Source organism: Rattus norvegicus, chromosome 1, assembly GCF_021556685.1.
Source record: "Rattus norvegicus strain SHRSP/BbbUtx chromosome 1, alternate assembly SHRSP_T2T, whole genome shotgun sequence".
Taxonomy (NCBI): domain Eukaryota; kingdom Metazoa; phylum Chordata; class Mammalia; order Rodentia; family Muridae; genus Rattus; species Rattus norvegicus.
Genome location: NC_141534.1, coordinates 111,661,835 through 111,680,061, shown reverse-complemented (window position 1 = coordinate 111,680,061; position 18,227 = coordinate 111,661,835). Strand labels below are relative to the sequence as shown.

General features: G+C 40.5%; 1 protein-coding gene and 1 pseudogene across 3 annotated transcripts in view; one reads left to right on the top strand and one right to left on the bottom strand.

Moving 5' to 3' along the window:
* The window catches only part of Nell1 (neural EGFL like 1), an 890,282-nt gene that overhangs the window by 96,064 nt on the left and 775,991 nt on the right, over positions 1-18,227 (bottom strand). The window contains exon 16 of one of the 3 annotated variants that reach the window (XM_087593736.1): positions 973-2,075. Coding sequence (XP_087449862.1) covers positions 2,017-2,075 — 59 coding nt within the window. The 3' untranslated portion in view covers positions 973-2,016. 3 annotated transcript variants of the gene reach the window in all.
* On the top strand, positions 7,910-8,678 carry Nsa2-ps7 (NSA2 ribosome biogenesis factor, pseudogene 7; annotated as a pseudogene).

Sequence of the window (18,227 nt, the reverse complement as noted above, 5' to 3'; positions counted from 1 at the left end):
ACCAAGGCTCTAATGTGAGTGCAGAGCATTGCACTGGATGCAAACTCAGTCCTGTGGTGGGTGAGGGACTCGAGACTAGAAGTCTGGAGACAGTTCGCTGCCAGTAATTAGCTCTATAGCCTTAAGCAACTGACAGGTCCTTCTCTGGGTTTCAGTCTCTTGATGTATAAAAACAAGTGAGAGAATGGGGTCTCAAGATTCCAGGACACACACACACACACACACACACACACACACACACACACACACACACACACACTCCCTCTCTCCCTCCCTCCCTCTCATCCGCATAGTAGGAATGTAGCAGTACAGCTTCAAAGACAGATCAGTTACGCAGTCAGCTGAGCATATTCTGGCTGGAGCTATGACTTCTATTTTTTTAAGTCTAAGTAAGCCAGCAGGGTTATTCTGACCTGATTCAAGAGCCAGCAGAGACTGCTGCCCAAGGAGAAGACCAGGATGCCATGAACAATAGAAATGATGGCTGTGCTCTGAGGAAAGTGCACTTTAGGAACCACTGCCTGGATCTTATTGTTCACCAATCCACTGTGTATTCTTCTCTCTCCTTTCCTCTTCAGAAGAGCAACCTGTCTATGAGGCTGCTAAAAGAGAATAAAATCATAATAAGGGAAATGGGGCTCAGAAGAAGAAAACTTTAAGGTGATTGCAACACTATTTTTCTTAATTCTTTGAGAGTTTCTTAGACTGTAATTTGATCATAATCACCATGACCACTCCCCTTAACTCCCAACAAATTCACCCCACCCCATCCCCAATAGTAAGAATTGTATATAACACAAATGATTGACACCTAGGGTTTCTTCTCAGAATGTCAATGTAAATTCCATATCAAACTCTGTACAGCTGCCAAACACTCATCAAAATATGCACAGAGGAGTCTTCAGGCAAATCAGAGGCTGAGCGTCACTAACAACAGTTACATGAAGGAACGGAGGGAAGAGCTTCTATTTTGAGTTCTAGATTAGTCTTTTATTAATTGGGCAATTTTAGGCAAATCAAATAATTGGTTTAGATGTCAGTTTCTTCTCAAAAAAACATGGCCGCCATCACCTCCTCCTCCTCTTCCTCCTCCTCTACTTTCTTCTCCTCCTCCCTTTTTCATTATCATCATCCATTATTAGTACTGGTAGCAGTGATAGACTGAATCTATAGAATTCCTTTCTAAACTTAAACATGAACAAATCTCTAGTAAGTGATATGAAAACAGTGGAATGACCATCCTAGGGTCCCCAAACAGACTTCCTATTCCTCTACATGTTGGCCCCTCAACCCTTCTTCATAAGCCTTCATGTAAGATTCTGAATATGAAATGATCCCCACAAACTATGGTGTTGAATGTTTGGTCCCAGCTATCAACACTGTTTACTATTTTTGTACATTTATTTAGGTACAGTGTTATCTGCTTCTCTCTCTCTCTCTCTCTCTCTCTCTCTCTCTCTCTGTGTGTGTGTGTGTGTGTGTGTGTGTGTGTGTGTGTGTGTGTGTGTGTGTGTGTGCGCGCGCGCGCGCATATGCTACAGGCCATGGATATCAGAGAATAAGTTGCAGGAGCTGGTTCTCTCCTTCTATCCTATAGGTTCTGGGGATTAAATTCAGATTAGTCTTAAAGGCAAGGTCCTTTGTGCACTGAGCCATCTTGCTAGTCCAGAGTGACATGATTTTGAGAGGTTGAGGAAATTCTAAGAGTCAAGGCCTCAGTGGAAATGGAATGAAGGATGGGAAAGTATGGGCACTTTCAGGTTTTGCCTGGCCAGTTCCCCTTCCTTTCTGCTTTTTGTCTGCCATAAGAGAAATGCATCTTCTGCCACAAGTTCCTGCCTCTATGATGTTCTATCAGTCAATTAAAACGTCTGAAATTATCAGCCAAAATCAATCTTCCGTCCTTCATGATGCTCCCTTGGGTATTTTGGCCACAGGCGTCCTCCGTAGCCCTGGGCAGATGTGAAACCTGCCAGACCATATTCCATGCAATCTTGTCCACCGTCATATTTACTCTCACATGCCCCACAAACACGTCTTGAGAGCCTCTTGTACTGTGTGCTTCCCAGGTGGCACTGTATATAAAAGATAGAGATGGTATTACTTTGGTTAATACTCACCAGATAGCATTACTTTCATTTTGTCACATATCATTTTATGGGAAAAAGTGTGCAAGGCAGAGTATATGAGTTTGCCTAGTGCTACATGTAAATCATAAACTGAACTGGGTGTGCTGGCACATACTAGTAATGTCAGACCATGGATGGTATCAACCTGGATACACTGTGAGTTAAAACGTCGCCTTGGACACATATAAAACCTCATTTTGAAAACAGTAAGGGCTTCCAATGACTCTTGTGTCAGTCCTTCCCTGGACTACACAAGGTTCTGGGCTAGAACAGAGGTTTCTAGTAACTGAAAACTGAGACCCATTACTTGGGCAAGCACAATCCCTAACACTACTAGTGATACTCTCTTTTGCTTGCAGACTGGAACATTTTGTTCTCTGAGAGGACAGCTGACTCAGACAAATAGATACACACATCCACAGCCAAACACTGGATGGAGCTTGGGGACTCTCACGGAAGAGTAGGAAGAAGGATTTCAGGGCCCCGAAGGGGATAAAAACACCACAGGAAGATCAACAGTCAACTAACCTGGATCCGTGGGGATCTCAAAGTCTGAACCACCAACCAAAGAACATACCTGGGCTGAACACATATGTATCAGAGGTACAGCTTGGCCTTCATGTGGGTGCTGAACAACTGGAAGAAACAGCTATCCCAAAAGCTGTTGCCTGACTGTGAGGTATGTTCTGGTTGTACTGCCTTGTCTGGCCGCAGTGGGAGAGGATGCTCCTAATCTTGCAGATTCTTGAAGTGACAAGGGGTATCCAACCGGCTTCCCACCCACTTAGAGGAGAAGGGGATGGGTGGATGGGGGAAGGATTGTGGGAGGGGTGACTAGGAGAAGGACAGTGAGCAAAATGCAAACAAAACAAAAGGAAACAAAATAACTGCAAACTGATACAAACTAGTATGCATCCATTAGTCCTTGAAGCTAGTTCAAATGGTCCCACCACTAAGGAGGTATAATGGCTGAAGTCTGTGAAAATGTATCTCAGTACTGCAGGGAATGCATTGAGGTAAATGTGCCTTTGTAAGTCCCCACTGCAGCCACCCTTAAAGCCTACATTCAAAACCCTCTTTAATATCATTGACATCTGCTCTCCTCCCATATTTTGCGGTAAACATCCAACAACAGAAATGACTGAGCAATTATTTATAATAGCCAAAAGCTGGAAAGAAATCAGATGTCAGGGCTGGAGAGATGGCTCAGCGGTTAAGAGCACTGACTGCTCTTCCAGAGGTCCTGAGTTCAATTCCCAGAACCCACGAGGTAGCTCATAACCATCTGTAATGCGATCTGATGCCTTCTACTGGTGTTTCTGAAGACAGCTGCAGTGTGCTCATATAAATAAAATAAATAAATCTCAAAAAAAAAAAAGAACCCAGATGTCCTTCAATGGAGGAATGGATACAGAAAATGTGGTACATTTATACAACAGAGTACTACTCAGCTATTAAAAACAATAACTACATGAAATTCATAGGCAAATGGAACTAGAAAATATCATCCTGAGTGAGGTAACCCAGTCACAAAAGTACACACATTGTATGCACTCACTGAGAAGTGGATATTAGCCCAAAAGCTTGGAATTCCCAAGATACAATTCACAGACCATATGAAGCTCAAGAAGAAGGAAGACCAAAATGTGGATGTTTCAGTTCTTAGAAGGGGGAGCAAAATACTCAAAGGAGAAAATACAGAGACAAAGTGTGGAGCAGAAACTGAGGAAAACGTCATCCAGAGATGACCCCACCCAGGAATCCATCCCATAAACAGCCACCAAACCCAGTCACTATTGGGGATGCCAAGAAGTGATTGCTGGCAGGAGTCTGATATGGATCTCTCCTGAGAGGCTCTGCCAGAGCTTTACGGATACAGATGAGGATTCGTGCAGCTAACCATCAGACTGAGCATGGGGACCCCCCAATAGAGGAGTTAGAAAAAGGACTAAAGGAGCTGAAGGGGCATGCAACGCCATAGAAAGAACAATATCAACCAACCAGGTTTGCAATCTCATAGAAAGAACACTATCAACCAACCATACCCCCTGTCCAGAGCTCCCGGGGACTAAACCACCAACCAAAGAAAGCACATGGAGGGACCCATGGCTTCAGTTGTATATGTAGCAGAGGAATGAATTGTTGGACACCAATGGGAGGAGAAGCCCTTGGTCCTGTGGGCTTGTTTCCCCAGTGTAGGGGAATGCCAGGGTGTTGAGGTGGGAGTAGAATGGTGGGAGGGGGAGCATCCTCATAGAAGCAGCAGGAGGGGGATGGAAAAGAGGGAACAAGGAAAGGGATAACAATTGAAATGAAATACATAAAATATGCAATAAAAATCAATAAATAAGTAAATATTACTAAGTGTAACACTAAAAAAAATAGTTAAAACATGCTCCATACACTTCAGAGTAAATGACAAACAATTTAAATACTATTTTGTGTCTAGAAAGGAGAAAGTCTAATAGGCTTGTGCTCTCCTTAGCCTGCTCAGCTACCCAGATGATATTTCTGTGACCTTTCCAATCCACCAAAAGTTTCACAGTGTGTGTCTAGATTAAAAATAGATGCACTATATAGAGACATACTGGGCTATGTTAGAGAAAGACTCATTGCTTTGTGAAGCCTACTCTGAATGGTAGTCTTTAAATAAACTCTGTTTGTTTGTTTGTTTGTTTCTTTGTTTTTTGATATTTTCCAGAAGGATGTGGGAATGTGTTTTATCTACTCTTTAGCATGGATAGGCTGTGGCTGCTCCAGTCTTGGGAGCATGTGTAGAAGTAAAAATATGTGCCTTTTTGATCGGATGATAGTGCTTGCCTCCAGCCACAACATATGTCCACAGCGAGCACTTTTCAGAGGTTCCCTAGGGTCTGGAAAAACACTTGTCCACTTACAGTGAGAAACAGATTTGGAAATCTTGTGTCCATCCAACTTAGATTCTGGGACACACTGGAGATAGTAACTTAAAAGGAGGAATGTTTGTTTAAGCATAAGGTTTTTGTCTGGTGGATGTGTGATTTGGGCCTGAGGTGAAATTGAGCACCAAGGATATTGGATCATGTGGCCAAGCGCAGATGCTGGTGTCAAAGTTGTCAGAAAGCAGAGACAGGAGAGGGTAGGAAGGAGAAGAATGATAGGGAGCCAGAAGCAAGATATAGCCTTGGAAGATAAAACCCCCAAGACCCGCTTCTGCCATCTAGGCCTCATCTCTTAAAATGTCCTCCATTTCCCAGAGTATCACGCCAGCTTGGATCCAAGCCTTCAGCACACAAGCCTGTGAGGTATGGTATATGCTCAAACCAAAACATCTCACTCCATCTAGTTCCTTCAGAGAATGGTAGATTGTATGAAAACAAAAGATTTGGCATGACATACATGAGGAAATAGGTTTTATTAAACTAACCTGATTACCTTAATTCAGAAGTAACCATGTTCTTTATAACAAGCTCCAGATCTTTGGGAAATAAACTGCCAGCACACAGTGGGTCAAGTTGAGGGCATCTCTATTCTGATCCAGTCCACATCAGCAGACAGCCTAACTTTTGGACCACAAAGTGTGTCTCCTACCTATTAGGGGCATCTTGTTCTCTGAGGTCATTAGTGAGTTGTGAATCCATACCCTGTATCCAAACTGATGGTTTTCAACTATGGAGTTATTAACAATGGTCCCCATCTGCCCCTCGCTTGCAGTAAAGATGTTAATTAAAAGACATGGCCTTCCAAGAGGTTGTGAAATTTGTTTCTAAAGATGTTTATCAATGATACTAGAGAAAATTGCCTATGGTGTGGCAAATCAAACAATGAGTTAACATTTCATTATGCACTTGGGATTTTCTTAGGAAAACAATATTTCCCCCCTATGACAATGTAAGGGAGACAAGAATGTTCTCCCTACAGTAATTGACCAGGCCAACCATTTGCTTCAGGACTGATGCATATGACCAGATATTTCTACATATCTCACTGTTATACAAACAACAGAAAACAAATAACCCAGCCATTGAAGATTCCTGGCAAAGAATAAAACCAGTTACATCATGGCAGGAGGCTCCAATCTTCTGATGACGAGAACTCTCTGCCCATAACACTAAGAGATCGGAATTAGAGAAAACAGAAAAACTCATCTCCAGCCTCATATAAGGAGTTCTTCTTATGGCCAGGTTACTCCCACAGTGCTTTATTTTGTGTAATCCATGTCAGGGGAAAATGTCAGCTTCCTGGAAACCTCATACCATCAATTCTGCTGCAAGTGGGTAGCTAACTGTGTCTAACCACTGAGACAGAATTAGCTTTATGAAGTATCACAGAGGCTTCTGCAGTTTGCTGTTTGACTGAAGGCTTCTAGCATGATAAAGTTTTCACACTGTGTATGTCTCAGTTGGTTCATAGGAAGGGCCTCAAAATAACCATTTTGGGCCACAATGCCTCTCTGAGGTCATTTTCAGGCGTGAGTTACTCCTTGCAATTCACAATGCCTCTTTGTGGCTCTGATCTGCCATGTGCTCTTGCTCATTTCTAGTTGTCTTTCTTTTTATTAAAGTTTAGCATTTTAAAACTATTTTACATACATGGATGTTTTCCCTGCATGTATATCTGTGTGAAGGTCTTGGATCTTCTGGAACTAGAATTATAATAATTGTGAGCTGTCATATGGGTAATGGGAATTGAACCTGAGTCCTTTGGAAGAACAGCTAGTATTCTTAGCTAGCTGATACAACTTTCCAGCCTTCTGGTTTCCTTTATAAATTCTTTCAAACATGTTCCAAGATTAAAAGTCCACTCTTTCACAGAAGCCCCTCTCTCCTGATAAAACTCACTACTTTCTTATTTCTTAATTTTTTTCCAAGTGTGAATGAGCTGGCTTTGTCCAGTATTTCTGCTTCATGTAACATTCTACCGTGGAGACTGCTTCTTCTCTAAGAAGACCCCTCTCCTCTCCCTTTACCCAAGTGTAGTGTAAAGACCTGTCCTCCCACTGCCCTTCCCTGATTCTTCATCAGTCCTCACATGAATTCCTTTGGCTATTTGAGTTTCATGCGACTGCACCCAACCACATCTACTCTTCGGTACCTTTGATCTTCAAGCAACCTTCTGATAATTCCTTTTATTTAGTAAGCATGCGGAGATGACACAGTCGTGCTCTCATGGCTTCTGATTCTTTCATCACAGGAAGAATAACCTCAGTCACTCTTTTCCAGAGAGGTAGTTTAAATATCTATGTCAGTGTTGTCTGTGACCTCTAGCTGACAGAGGTTGGATCAGCATCTCGCCTCACCCTTGCCACTATACCCTTGGCTCCAGCTGACCCAGGCACATACTTCTGTTTCACTTTTTACTTCGTCCAATATGCCAGTTTTTCACATTAAGCTTGTGTCCCATTCAGGTTTACTTATGGTCAAAACTTTCAAAGTGCTTAAACTCTTCCACAATTTGCCCAAAGTCCTACGTTCATACCTCATCTTTTCTATTCCCCAACACTAAGATAGTCACCTCGTTTTTACATAAAGTAGGGACTCAATCATGAATAACCTTAAGGAGACCCTGGGTACCATCAGGTACCTGGGAGTTTGTTTACTTCTCTAATTATCTGCCTTGGACACACCCAGGCTCTTCCTAGTTTTTTCATTTCTACTTCTATCACAGTAGGCACAGGTATAGATAGGACTACCCTTTCCCGTTCTGGCCTGAGTGAAGCAGGTTCATGGACCAGTTATACCCAGGAATTAAGAAGATTTTGGAACCCGGGATTCGCGGACAGCTGCTCTGCGGCTGTCATCATGCCACAAAATGAATATATTGAATTGCACTGCAAACAATATGGGTATCGTTTGGACTACCATGAGAAAAAGAGAAAGAAAGAAGGTCGGAAGGTCCATGAACGTTCCAAGAAGGAAAAAACAAAAAAACAAAAAACAAAAAACATCAGCCTGTGCCATGCCGAGAAAATACAAATGAAGAAGACCATTAAGATGCATGAAAAGAGAAACACCAAGCAGAAGGATGACTCCACAGGGAGCAGTGCCTGCCTAACTGCTTGACAGAGAGGGGCAGTCTAGAGTAAAAGTACTTTCCAACATGATTAAGCAAAAAATGGAAAGATTTGTGGGAAAATGGGAGGTCCCTCTACCAGAAGTTCATACCCAGGGAGAAACAGAAGTATTGAAAGTTATTTGAACAGGAAAAGGAAAAAAGAAGGCATGGAAGAGAATGGTTACAAAAGTCTGCTTTGTTGGTGATGGTTTTACAAGAAAACCACCTAAATATGAAAGGTTCGTTAGGCCAATGGGTCTATGTTTCAAAAAAGCCCATATTACATACCCTGAGCTGAAAGCTACCTTCTGCCTGCCTATAATCAGTGTGAAAAAGAATCCCTCCTCCCCATTATATACAACCCTGGGTGTGATCACCAAAGGGACAGTCATTGAAGTGAATGTGAGTGAGCTGGGCCTTGTGACATAAAGAGGCAAGGTGATTTGGGGAAAGTATGCTCAAGTTACCAACAATCCTGAAAATGATGGGTGCATAAATGCAGTCTTGCTGCTTTGACGGTGACATCATACAAGTCATTCCACTCACTATGGAAGACTCCACAGTGTCAGGAAAACACCATCGCAGTGATCTTTCTGAACAACCAATCAGCCTTACCCCATGTGCAATCATCAAGAAGTATTTATTAAATTGGATGAAAAAAAAAAAAAGAAGGCACAGGTATAGACTGTGAACTGAGTTGTAGATGTACAATATCCTTGAACAGAACTTTCAGCAGATTTCTTCCATGCCTAACTTTAATTTATTTTTCCTTACTACTGGAATCCAGTATGTACTGAGAGGCCCAGAAGAAGACTTATTGGTAAAGTGCTTGCTCCACAAGCATGGGTACCTGAGTTCAGATCTTTAGTTCCAACATAAAAGATAGATATGGCAGCATGCATCTCAACCCCAGTGCTGAAGCCCCAAAGACAAGAAGGTCCCTAGGGCTGGCTGCAGGAGAACAAATCGGTGAGTTCGAGGTTCAGTGGGAAAAGAGCTTTTCTCAACAGTAAGGTGGAAATTGTCAAATGTGGGCAGATATACACACATATACACACATATGCATACACATATACACACATGCATATACACATGTATATGCACATGCATACGCACATACATACACACATGCACAAACACTATAAAGAAGCCTTAGACTTTTATTTATTTCTAAATATATATTGTTGACACAGTGTAGATGTAATAGAAGAAGGAGAAGAGAAGGAGAAAGAGGAAAAGAAGTAACAAGGTAAAGACTGCTTCCTTCCTTCTTTTTGGAGAGAAATTCTCTTGACATCCTTCTGCATATCTAAAAATATCCTTCTTCACCTCCTCCTTTTTTCTCTACGTAAAACAATGTTTCTGTACAGTCCCTTCTCCTTATCTATATATCCAGACATTTTGGTCAGTTTTGACTTTTTCGCATCAAGTGTTATAGTTTTGTTTTTCTTTTAAGTTTATATATCCTTTGTACTAATTTATAATTCCTGGTTTTTAGTTTTCATTTTCACTCAATAATACATTGCGAGAACATTTCCCCCAATAATTTAAGTCTTTGAAAATAAGATTTGAATAGTTATGTTAGGACTCCACAAATACACTATAATTTATATAAGTATGACTTCCTTCAGAGATAAAGATTGTTTCAATTTCATTACTATAAATGATGGTGTGATTATTAAGCCTTTAGCTACATTTGTAGCTCTATCCACAGGGTAGATCTCTATAAGGAGACTCATGGAGTCAAATATTGTATTTTTTAGGCTCTTCACAGACATTATCAAATTGCTTCTCAGAAAAAGATTATACCAATTTATACACCCACCAGCTGTGTGCAAAAGAGATGGTCACAACACATCCCCACTGTCATTAAGAATATTTTCTGTTAAGTTTTCAAACTTTCCCTCTCTATTGGTTCTCAAAACACAGTCTAAATAAGTGTGTGTGTGTGTGTGTGTGTGTGTTTTACTTCATAAAATAATTTTTACCCAGTGTTTCATCTTGTATAACCCTAGTTTTCTTTCACATTCAGGTTTCTTGGGGGAGTTAGTGGGGTTGGCAGTGTCCTTAGCCTCAGTATCTCTCAGTCAAACTTCATACTGTTCCTCTATCAAATTGTCTACCTCACTAATTCTTGAAGTTACCATAAACTTCCAACAACCCAGTCAAATACGCCCTTCTTATCTTTATTTCATACATTAGAGAATGTATCATTGTGGTGGTTTTCTAGAAATTCTATTTTTTCACTTCTGTCTTAATTCCATTTCTTGTTGCTGTGATAAGATGCCCTGACAAAAACAACCTAGGGGGAAAGAGTTCATTTTACCTCATAATTCCAGAACATAGTCCATCAGCATGGAGAAGAGAGAGTAGAAACTTGAAGAACTGGTGATGATGATAACCAAGTGCAGACAGAGAACAAATACATGCATAGATACTGCTCAGCTTGCCTCTTCCATTGCTACATAGCCCAGTATCCTCTGCCTAGGGAATGGTACCACTCATATGGGCTAGATCATCAGGGAAATGTCTCCCCAAAATGCCACAGACCAACCTGATGTAGACAGTCCCTCACTGAGATTCTCTTTCCAGGTGATTCTAAGTTTCACCAAGTTGACAGTTAAAATTAACCACCAGAGCTTCTGGGCCATAATTTTCATCTCTTTTCACATTTCTCCAACGGTTATTTCTTGGGATCACTTTCTGTATTTCTGTATACCACTTTCTTATTTTCACACCTCCTGGATTATTTAACCTGAGCAAGTGGAAAGTTTTACTTTTAGCCTAACAGCCCTTCAGACAATAACAAGAACATTCGGTTCAGGATTCCAAAAGAGATATTCTTAAGGATTTAAAGCCTATGAAATATGTATTGAGTTCTTACTCTTTGTAAAGCCACCTAGTAGAGAGCTAACACTTCTCTTACTTCACACTCTCCATGAACTTGTGTAAGAAAAAAGTCTAGACACAAAGGATCCTTTTCACTGATCTTAGCAGATAGTCAGTGAACCCAAATCATGTATTGTACATGTACATATTTGTCCTACACAACCGACTCTAAATAGCTTTGAGTCTTATCCTTGCCTATCAAACCTCTCTATAATACTCCTTCATAGTTCAAATTATTTAATGTTTATAAAGTGTAGTAGTCCAATTAATTTCCAAAGGACTTGACAATCTGATTCTTCTAAACAGGGCATTCACACCACACATATAGAGCAATGTCAACCCTATCCATTTTCAGAATGAGCACCACAGACAGATCTCAATTTCATGCATTCAAACTACGTGTCAATTCACCCTTTTGTATTTGTCCCAGGTACCACCCCCCAGATTGTCTCCCCTAATCCATGTCTTCTCCTTGTAGGCCACTGAGTCCAGGTAGTACTCCCTGTTGGAATGTGAACTCATCTTGTTGACTTCATTTTTCACAGGGCATTCACATGTCAACAACTGTAGTAAGTCCATGTGTGCAGCAGCCATGTCCTGGCCAGAAGACAGCAACTCACAGCACTCCACCCCATCCTCTAGTTTTTACATGCTTTTAGCCTCATCTTCTATGGCATTCAGTTTAGAGAGGTTTTTTTTCAAATTAATATTTTTATTGATATTTGGGGTGAATTTCATATCACATGTTTCACCACACTTTCTTTCTGATCCTTTCATGTCCACATCCTTCCCTGTATCTGCCCTAAAAAATTATAAAAATAAAAAGCCAAGTTCAATTATGTTGCCTATATACTCAATAGACCATAGTCAAACCCCCAATGGCAAGCGCCCCCCCCCCCAGAGAAAACTGAGTTATTCACTACCTGCACCCCCACCGCAAGCCATCAACTGTGGAGAACTACACTTCAGCATCCTTATCACAGTTTTTTTCCTCTCTTTTTTTTTTCCCGGAGCTGGGGACCGAACCCAGGGCCTTGTGCTTGCTAGGCAAGCACTCTACCACTGAGCTAAATCCCCAACCCTCTTATCATAGTTTTTAAAGTACTTTTTGATGGGTTTCTTTTTAGGCTGCTCCTTTGGTGTGGTGAGGTTGTCACCTTCCCCTCTTTCTCAACCTTGCATCTGCAGCCTTTGGTATCACTACCAAAACAACATCCTTGTTCATTAAAGTCAGCAGGAGCCAGGATCGTGGGCTTCATCATGGATTCTTAAGAGTTATCAAATTTATTCTGACCATCCAAAGTCACTATATTGAGTTCAAACATTGTCTTAAAAATCACCTCTGAGGAACATTTTTGGACTAGTCTCATCATACACAGATGTACATCTGCCTTTATGTCCTGAACATATTTCTGAATCCCCACCATGTTGCTTTTGCAACTTGACTACAGCCTTTAATTAACTGTGCCATAAAACCTGACTTGATCCATGGAAAGTTTTGACTTTCCAGGTTGTCTATGCCATGAGGAAATGATTGAGACTTTTAACTTTACAGTCAGATTTGTTGACAATTGTGAACATTAACTATAAATCACTATACAAGTTCAATGTGAATAAAAAATTTGCCGTCAAGTCTACGAAGAGAATAGTCTTACCCCGATCAAAAGAATATTCTTGCCCCATGCAAGCCATAGAACAAATAATGTAAAAGAAATTTGTGTGATAAATCTGCAAGGCAACTATTTCAGGCTCTAAACAATAAAGTGTATACAACAGAGAGCCATCTACCTAAGGGGGAAGTCAGTCAATGTAACTTCTCACAGCATTCTTGATATCAGAGCCACGATACCATGATACACATGGAGATTAGACTTTCTAGAAGTTTGATTAGTGAAACTGAAGTCACAGAGTTTATCTACAGTAAAGCAATGAGAATAACAATAGCTGGAGTCTCATCGATGCATCTGAGAGCATACCACTATAGCATACAGAAGATTATATTTAAAAAAATCCAGTATAGCATACAGAAGATTATATAAAAAATCCCAGTATAGCATACAGAAGATTATATAAAAAATCCCAGTATAGCATACAGAAGATTATATAAAAAATCCCAGTATAGCATACAGAAGATTATATAAAGAAAAAATCCCAGTATAGCATACAGAAGATTATATAAAAAGTCCCAGTATAGCATATAGAAGATTATATAAAGAAAAAAATCCCAGTATAGCATACAGAAGATTATATAAAAAATCCCAGTATAGCATACAGAAAATTATGTGACAATATCCGAGGAACACATAAAGAGGATTTAAATTCTGGAAGGAAACATGGTAAAGGATATAAATGGAAACAAAATATTCAACGAAGAAATAACATCTAGGTGATGGTGTAAAATCTTTCAACATTAAGGCAAGCTATGATGTCACACAGCGAAAGAACTCTACAAATTGTACATGAAACCACAGAGGGAAAGTCCTGGCAAGGCACAGTTCACCCAATAAATAACAACCACAATGGAATTTCAAAGTGGCATCCATTAGAAATTACGCAGCACGATAAGGTAGTGAGAAAAGTTTCAGATTTCACTTCGAAAATTATCAAACCAGAAAGATAGGAAGGTACATTCATTGACGGATGCTGCTGATGCAGGCCTTTAATCTCAGCACTCAGAGCTCAGAGTTTGAGGCTAACCTGGTCTGTAGAGCTAGTTCCAAGGCAGTCAGGGCTACACTGAGAATCCTGTCTTTAAAAAAGTCAATAAACACTTTTAAATAAACGAATAAGAAAATATATTTTAATCTATAAAGGGATGTTGCTAATATATATTTCTCTTCCCAGTGGAATTACTTTCACAAAATTAAGTCTGAATACAGACATTTTAACGCAAAGTCCGGGAAAAAAATCACCAACAAACTGTTTTTATAGCAGCCCTAGGTGAGACAAATGTATTGTCTTATTGTTAATTTTAATAGGAATTCTTACACTTCAAAATGAACAACATACTTAGCTAGTAGCACATCTAGATATAAAATCTATGTCTAAAGCTAGCACAGAGAAAGGAAAATGGGCAGGAGATACTTACAGACTTGTAAAGTGTAAACTTATAATAAAGTATTTATATTATATGTGAAACAGCTTAATGTTACCTGAAGGAGGTTGTATAAGTTAAAGGCGGGCAAGACAAACCCTGGGGCAGCATCTAAATGGCAATAAAGTTAGGCCCAAGAAGGTAATAATTGAAATGAAACGGAATCAAAGATGATGCAAAAATAACACAAGGGTAAAAACAGCTAACATAAATAAAATAAAAATAGCAGCATGGTGGCTTTCAATCCAGTCACATGACTGATGCTGCTACACGCACATCAAACAAGCATCTTAGCTAAAAGGCAGAGACTGTGACGTTGTAGAAGGATGGCAGGCACAGTACTGTGCCATCCAAGTCAGACAAAGACCGAGACAGAAAGCACACACTGTCTGCAGCATGTAAAGGGAAAACAGTTAACTACAGTAATGCTGACAAAGGCAACTTCAGATGAGGTCACCCTGACACCCCCATCCCCACCCTCACCTCACTTTCTGTCCAGTGTCCCATGTCCCCTTTGCTTCATTTCGCTCCCTCTGTTCTGCCTAAGACCATGAGGTCAAAGCCCTTCTGGTAATGTTTCAAAACAGAAAACTGAGCTTGGTTAATGAAAATAATAATAATTCTCAAAGGAACTTTTCTTCACAGTAGAATTCTAACCCAGAATTGCTCCTGTCTAAAGGAAATATAGGGGGAAAGAGTGGAGCAGAGACTGAAGGAAAGGCCATCCAGAGACTGCCCTACTGTCCCATACGCAGACACCAAACCGAGACACTATTGCGAATGCCAAGAAGTGCTTGCTGACAGGAGCCTAATACAGCTGGCTCCTAAGAAGCTCTGTCAGATCCTGATCAATACAGATGCAGACGCTCAAAGCCAACTATTGGACTGATCACAGGGATATCAATGGAGGAGTTAGGGGAAGGACTGAAGAAGCTGAAGAGGTTTGTAACTCCACAGGAAGAACAACAATATTAACCAACCAGACCCCCCACCCCGCCCTCAGAGCTCCCAGGGACTAAACCACCGACCAAAGAGTTTACATGAAAGGACCCATGGCTATAGCTGCACATGTGGCAGAGGATAGTCTTATCAATGGGAGGAGAGGCCCTTCATCCTGTGAAGGCTCGATGCCCCAATGTAGAGGAATGCTAGAGCAGTGAGGCACAAGTGGATGAGTGGGTAAGTGGGTGGGTGAGCACCCTCATAAAAGTAAGGGGAAGGAGATGGGATAGGGGTTTTTTGGAGAAGAAGCTGGTAAGGGAGATAACATTTGAAATGTAAATAAATAAAATAGCCAATTAAAACAAAAAACAACAAAAACGTAATAATTCCTTTAAAAAAACAAAGAATTTCTTCTCAATGCTTGCATGATTCCAAATATTTTAAGACCTGCCAGGATGAATTAAAATATATGTCGTTCTCTTTCAACCAAGCAAACATCATTTAATGTATATTTCCCAACTTGTGTCTCACATAGCTTTCTCATTTCTATATGAGGACCAAATGTGAACAAAATAGCCATTTGTTGATAGGCTATAAGCGTTTTTATTTTTTATTTTTCGGAGCTGAGGACCGAACCCAGGGCCTTGAGCTTGCTAGGAAAGTGCTCTACCACTGAGCTAAATCCCCAACCCCTTTTATTTTTTATTGTATTTTTGTGTGTGACTGTTTTGCCTGTACGCATGTCTGCGTGCATTATGCATGCCTCATGCCCACAGAGACCAGATAGGGTGGCAGACCCAATAGAACTGGTATTACAGATGGTTTTGAGCAGACGTGGGTGCTAGGAATTGACCTTGGGGTCTCTGGAAGGTCAGCCAGTACTCTAAACTACTAAGCCATGTGCCCCATCTACCTGATATAAAGCCTCTAAAGGAAATCCAGTGTGGCTCAACATAGATGTGGCTCAAGGTGTTTTCAACTATTAATTATAGTGAATATGCTGGATGAGTAACTTTACCAAAAATGATAACCTTTAGATTCACAAATTTCTGAGAGTAATTCTAAAATTCAACAGTTTTCTGACTTGTTGAAATAATTCTCTCTCCTCTCCCTCTTCCTCACTCCCTCCCTCCTTTCCTCCTTCCTTCCCTCCCCCTCCCTTTCTCTCTCTCTCATTTCCAGAGTCTACAAATAACCGATCAGCCTCACTATGTGGAACAGGGATTAAATCAGAAGACTCAGATGAAATGCTCAGGCGTGGCACCTGGCACAGGCTCTCCTCTGTCTTTCTCATCGCTTTCCCTAGACGGGGATAGAGTTGTTGAATGCATTTCAGTGAGCAATTCTATTAAAAATCAGGGAACATCATTCTAACGTGAATGCCAAGAAAGAAACTCAAAAGGATTTTACCCACAGCAGATTGAGAACTTACCCACACCAGGTGCCTCTCAGGCAGTGCAGCGGATGTGACATCTTTGCAGGTGTTCATGCATGCACAGAGGTGTGTGTGTGTGTGTGTGTGTGTGTGTGTGTGTGTGTGTGTGTGTGTTGGGGGTGGGTGTTTCTTCCCATTGAGCCCTTGCTCCAAAGTCATCATCCAGATTTTCAGTGCACACAAATGCATTTGGGAAATCTATGCCTCCAGTGTCTTTGTGAAGCAGCAGAGCTTGCTAGCTTTCAGCTGCAAGTTCAAAGTTGTTGCAAAGTCTGAGACTTTTAAGACCCATCATTTATGATTATCTGACGGAGAATTAACATTCTCATGTGACATGTTGATTATGAGAAGTTATACCTCAGCGACATAAATCACATTCTATCTACAGCATAAATATCACTGTCAGGGATATGCAAGCCTATATCTAGAGAACATATAACACTGGATCCCAGCCACCAATTCTTCATGAGTTAACAATTTATTTCGTTCAGTTTTTCTCTTCTTTAAGGCTTTGTAGTAAATTCCCTGGAAATGCCCCAGACACATCCCCAGAGTGATAACAATGAAACTATAATGAGAACAGGAAGGGCCCAGATGGTGCAGTTCTTTTAGAGTTGTGCTCTTACATTAAAAAGATTCTCCAGTTTTGAAATGAATATTTTATTTTGTAATAATTAAATGAGCAATAACATGGCAAAATGAGTTCCTATTTCTTTGGACCTTCCAGCAGAGAGCCATCGCTACATAACCGGCTACTCTCATTAGTGGTTGCGGATCTGCCAGGAACACAAATGAAAATTCTGTTTGGCATCTGTTGAAAAGGTTAAGAAAAATTGAAAGGGAATAAGGAGGAGAAGGGTGAATTCTACCTTTTCTTCCAAGTTTTATTGTCAAGCTACAGGGAAAGATTTGCATAGCACTCAATTTAAGATAGGCAAGTAGACAGGTAGGCAGAAGGAATTCGCAAGACTGGCACACGTAAGAAGGGACAGTGACTTATAAAGAACCAGGACACAAAAGTAACTCTACTCCCAACAAGTGTGGGTAGAACCATGACTGTCAGTGTGAAAAATGAAACAAACAAACAAAAAGAACGATTATCAAGTCTCTCTTTTAATTTTTTTAGATTTATTTATTTTATTTATGTGAGTGCACTGTAGCTGTCTCCAGACACACCAGAAGAGGACATCAGATCCCATTACAGATGGTTGTGAGCCACCATGTGGTTGCTGGGAATTGAACTCAGAACCTCTGGAAGAGTAGTCGGGTGCTCTTAACCACTGAGCCATCTCTCCAGCCCCTCAATTCTATTTACCCTTTATAAAGTTAGCTCAAAATACACCACACACCTAAATGTCAGACCCTGAATTTTACACTTTTTAAGGAAAGGTTTGGAAAAAATACTCTTGTGACTGCAGGTTCACCAAACACTACTTAGATGCAACACCATCCAAAACATAGTCCTTAAGAGAAGAAACACATCAAAATAAAATCTTCTTCTTCTTCAAAGAAACTAAAAAGTAAAAAGCAAAACAAAACAAAAAAAGCCACAAGCTGAGAAGACACTTGGAAAGTATATATTGCATAAAGCAAATGTAAACAACTATTCAGGATTTTACAGATCTCCATAAAAGTTTCTTTTTCAGTCAATTGTATTTCAAAAAATGTGTAAAAATTAGGAGAAAGCATCGCAACTGGAGATATA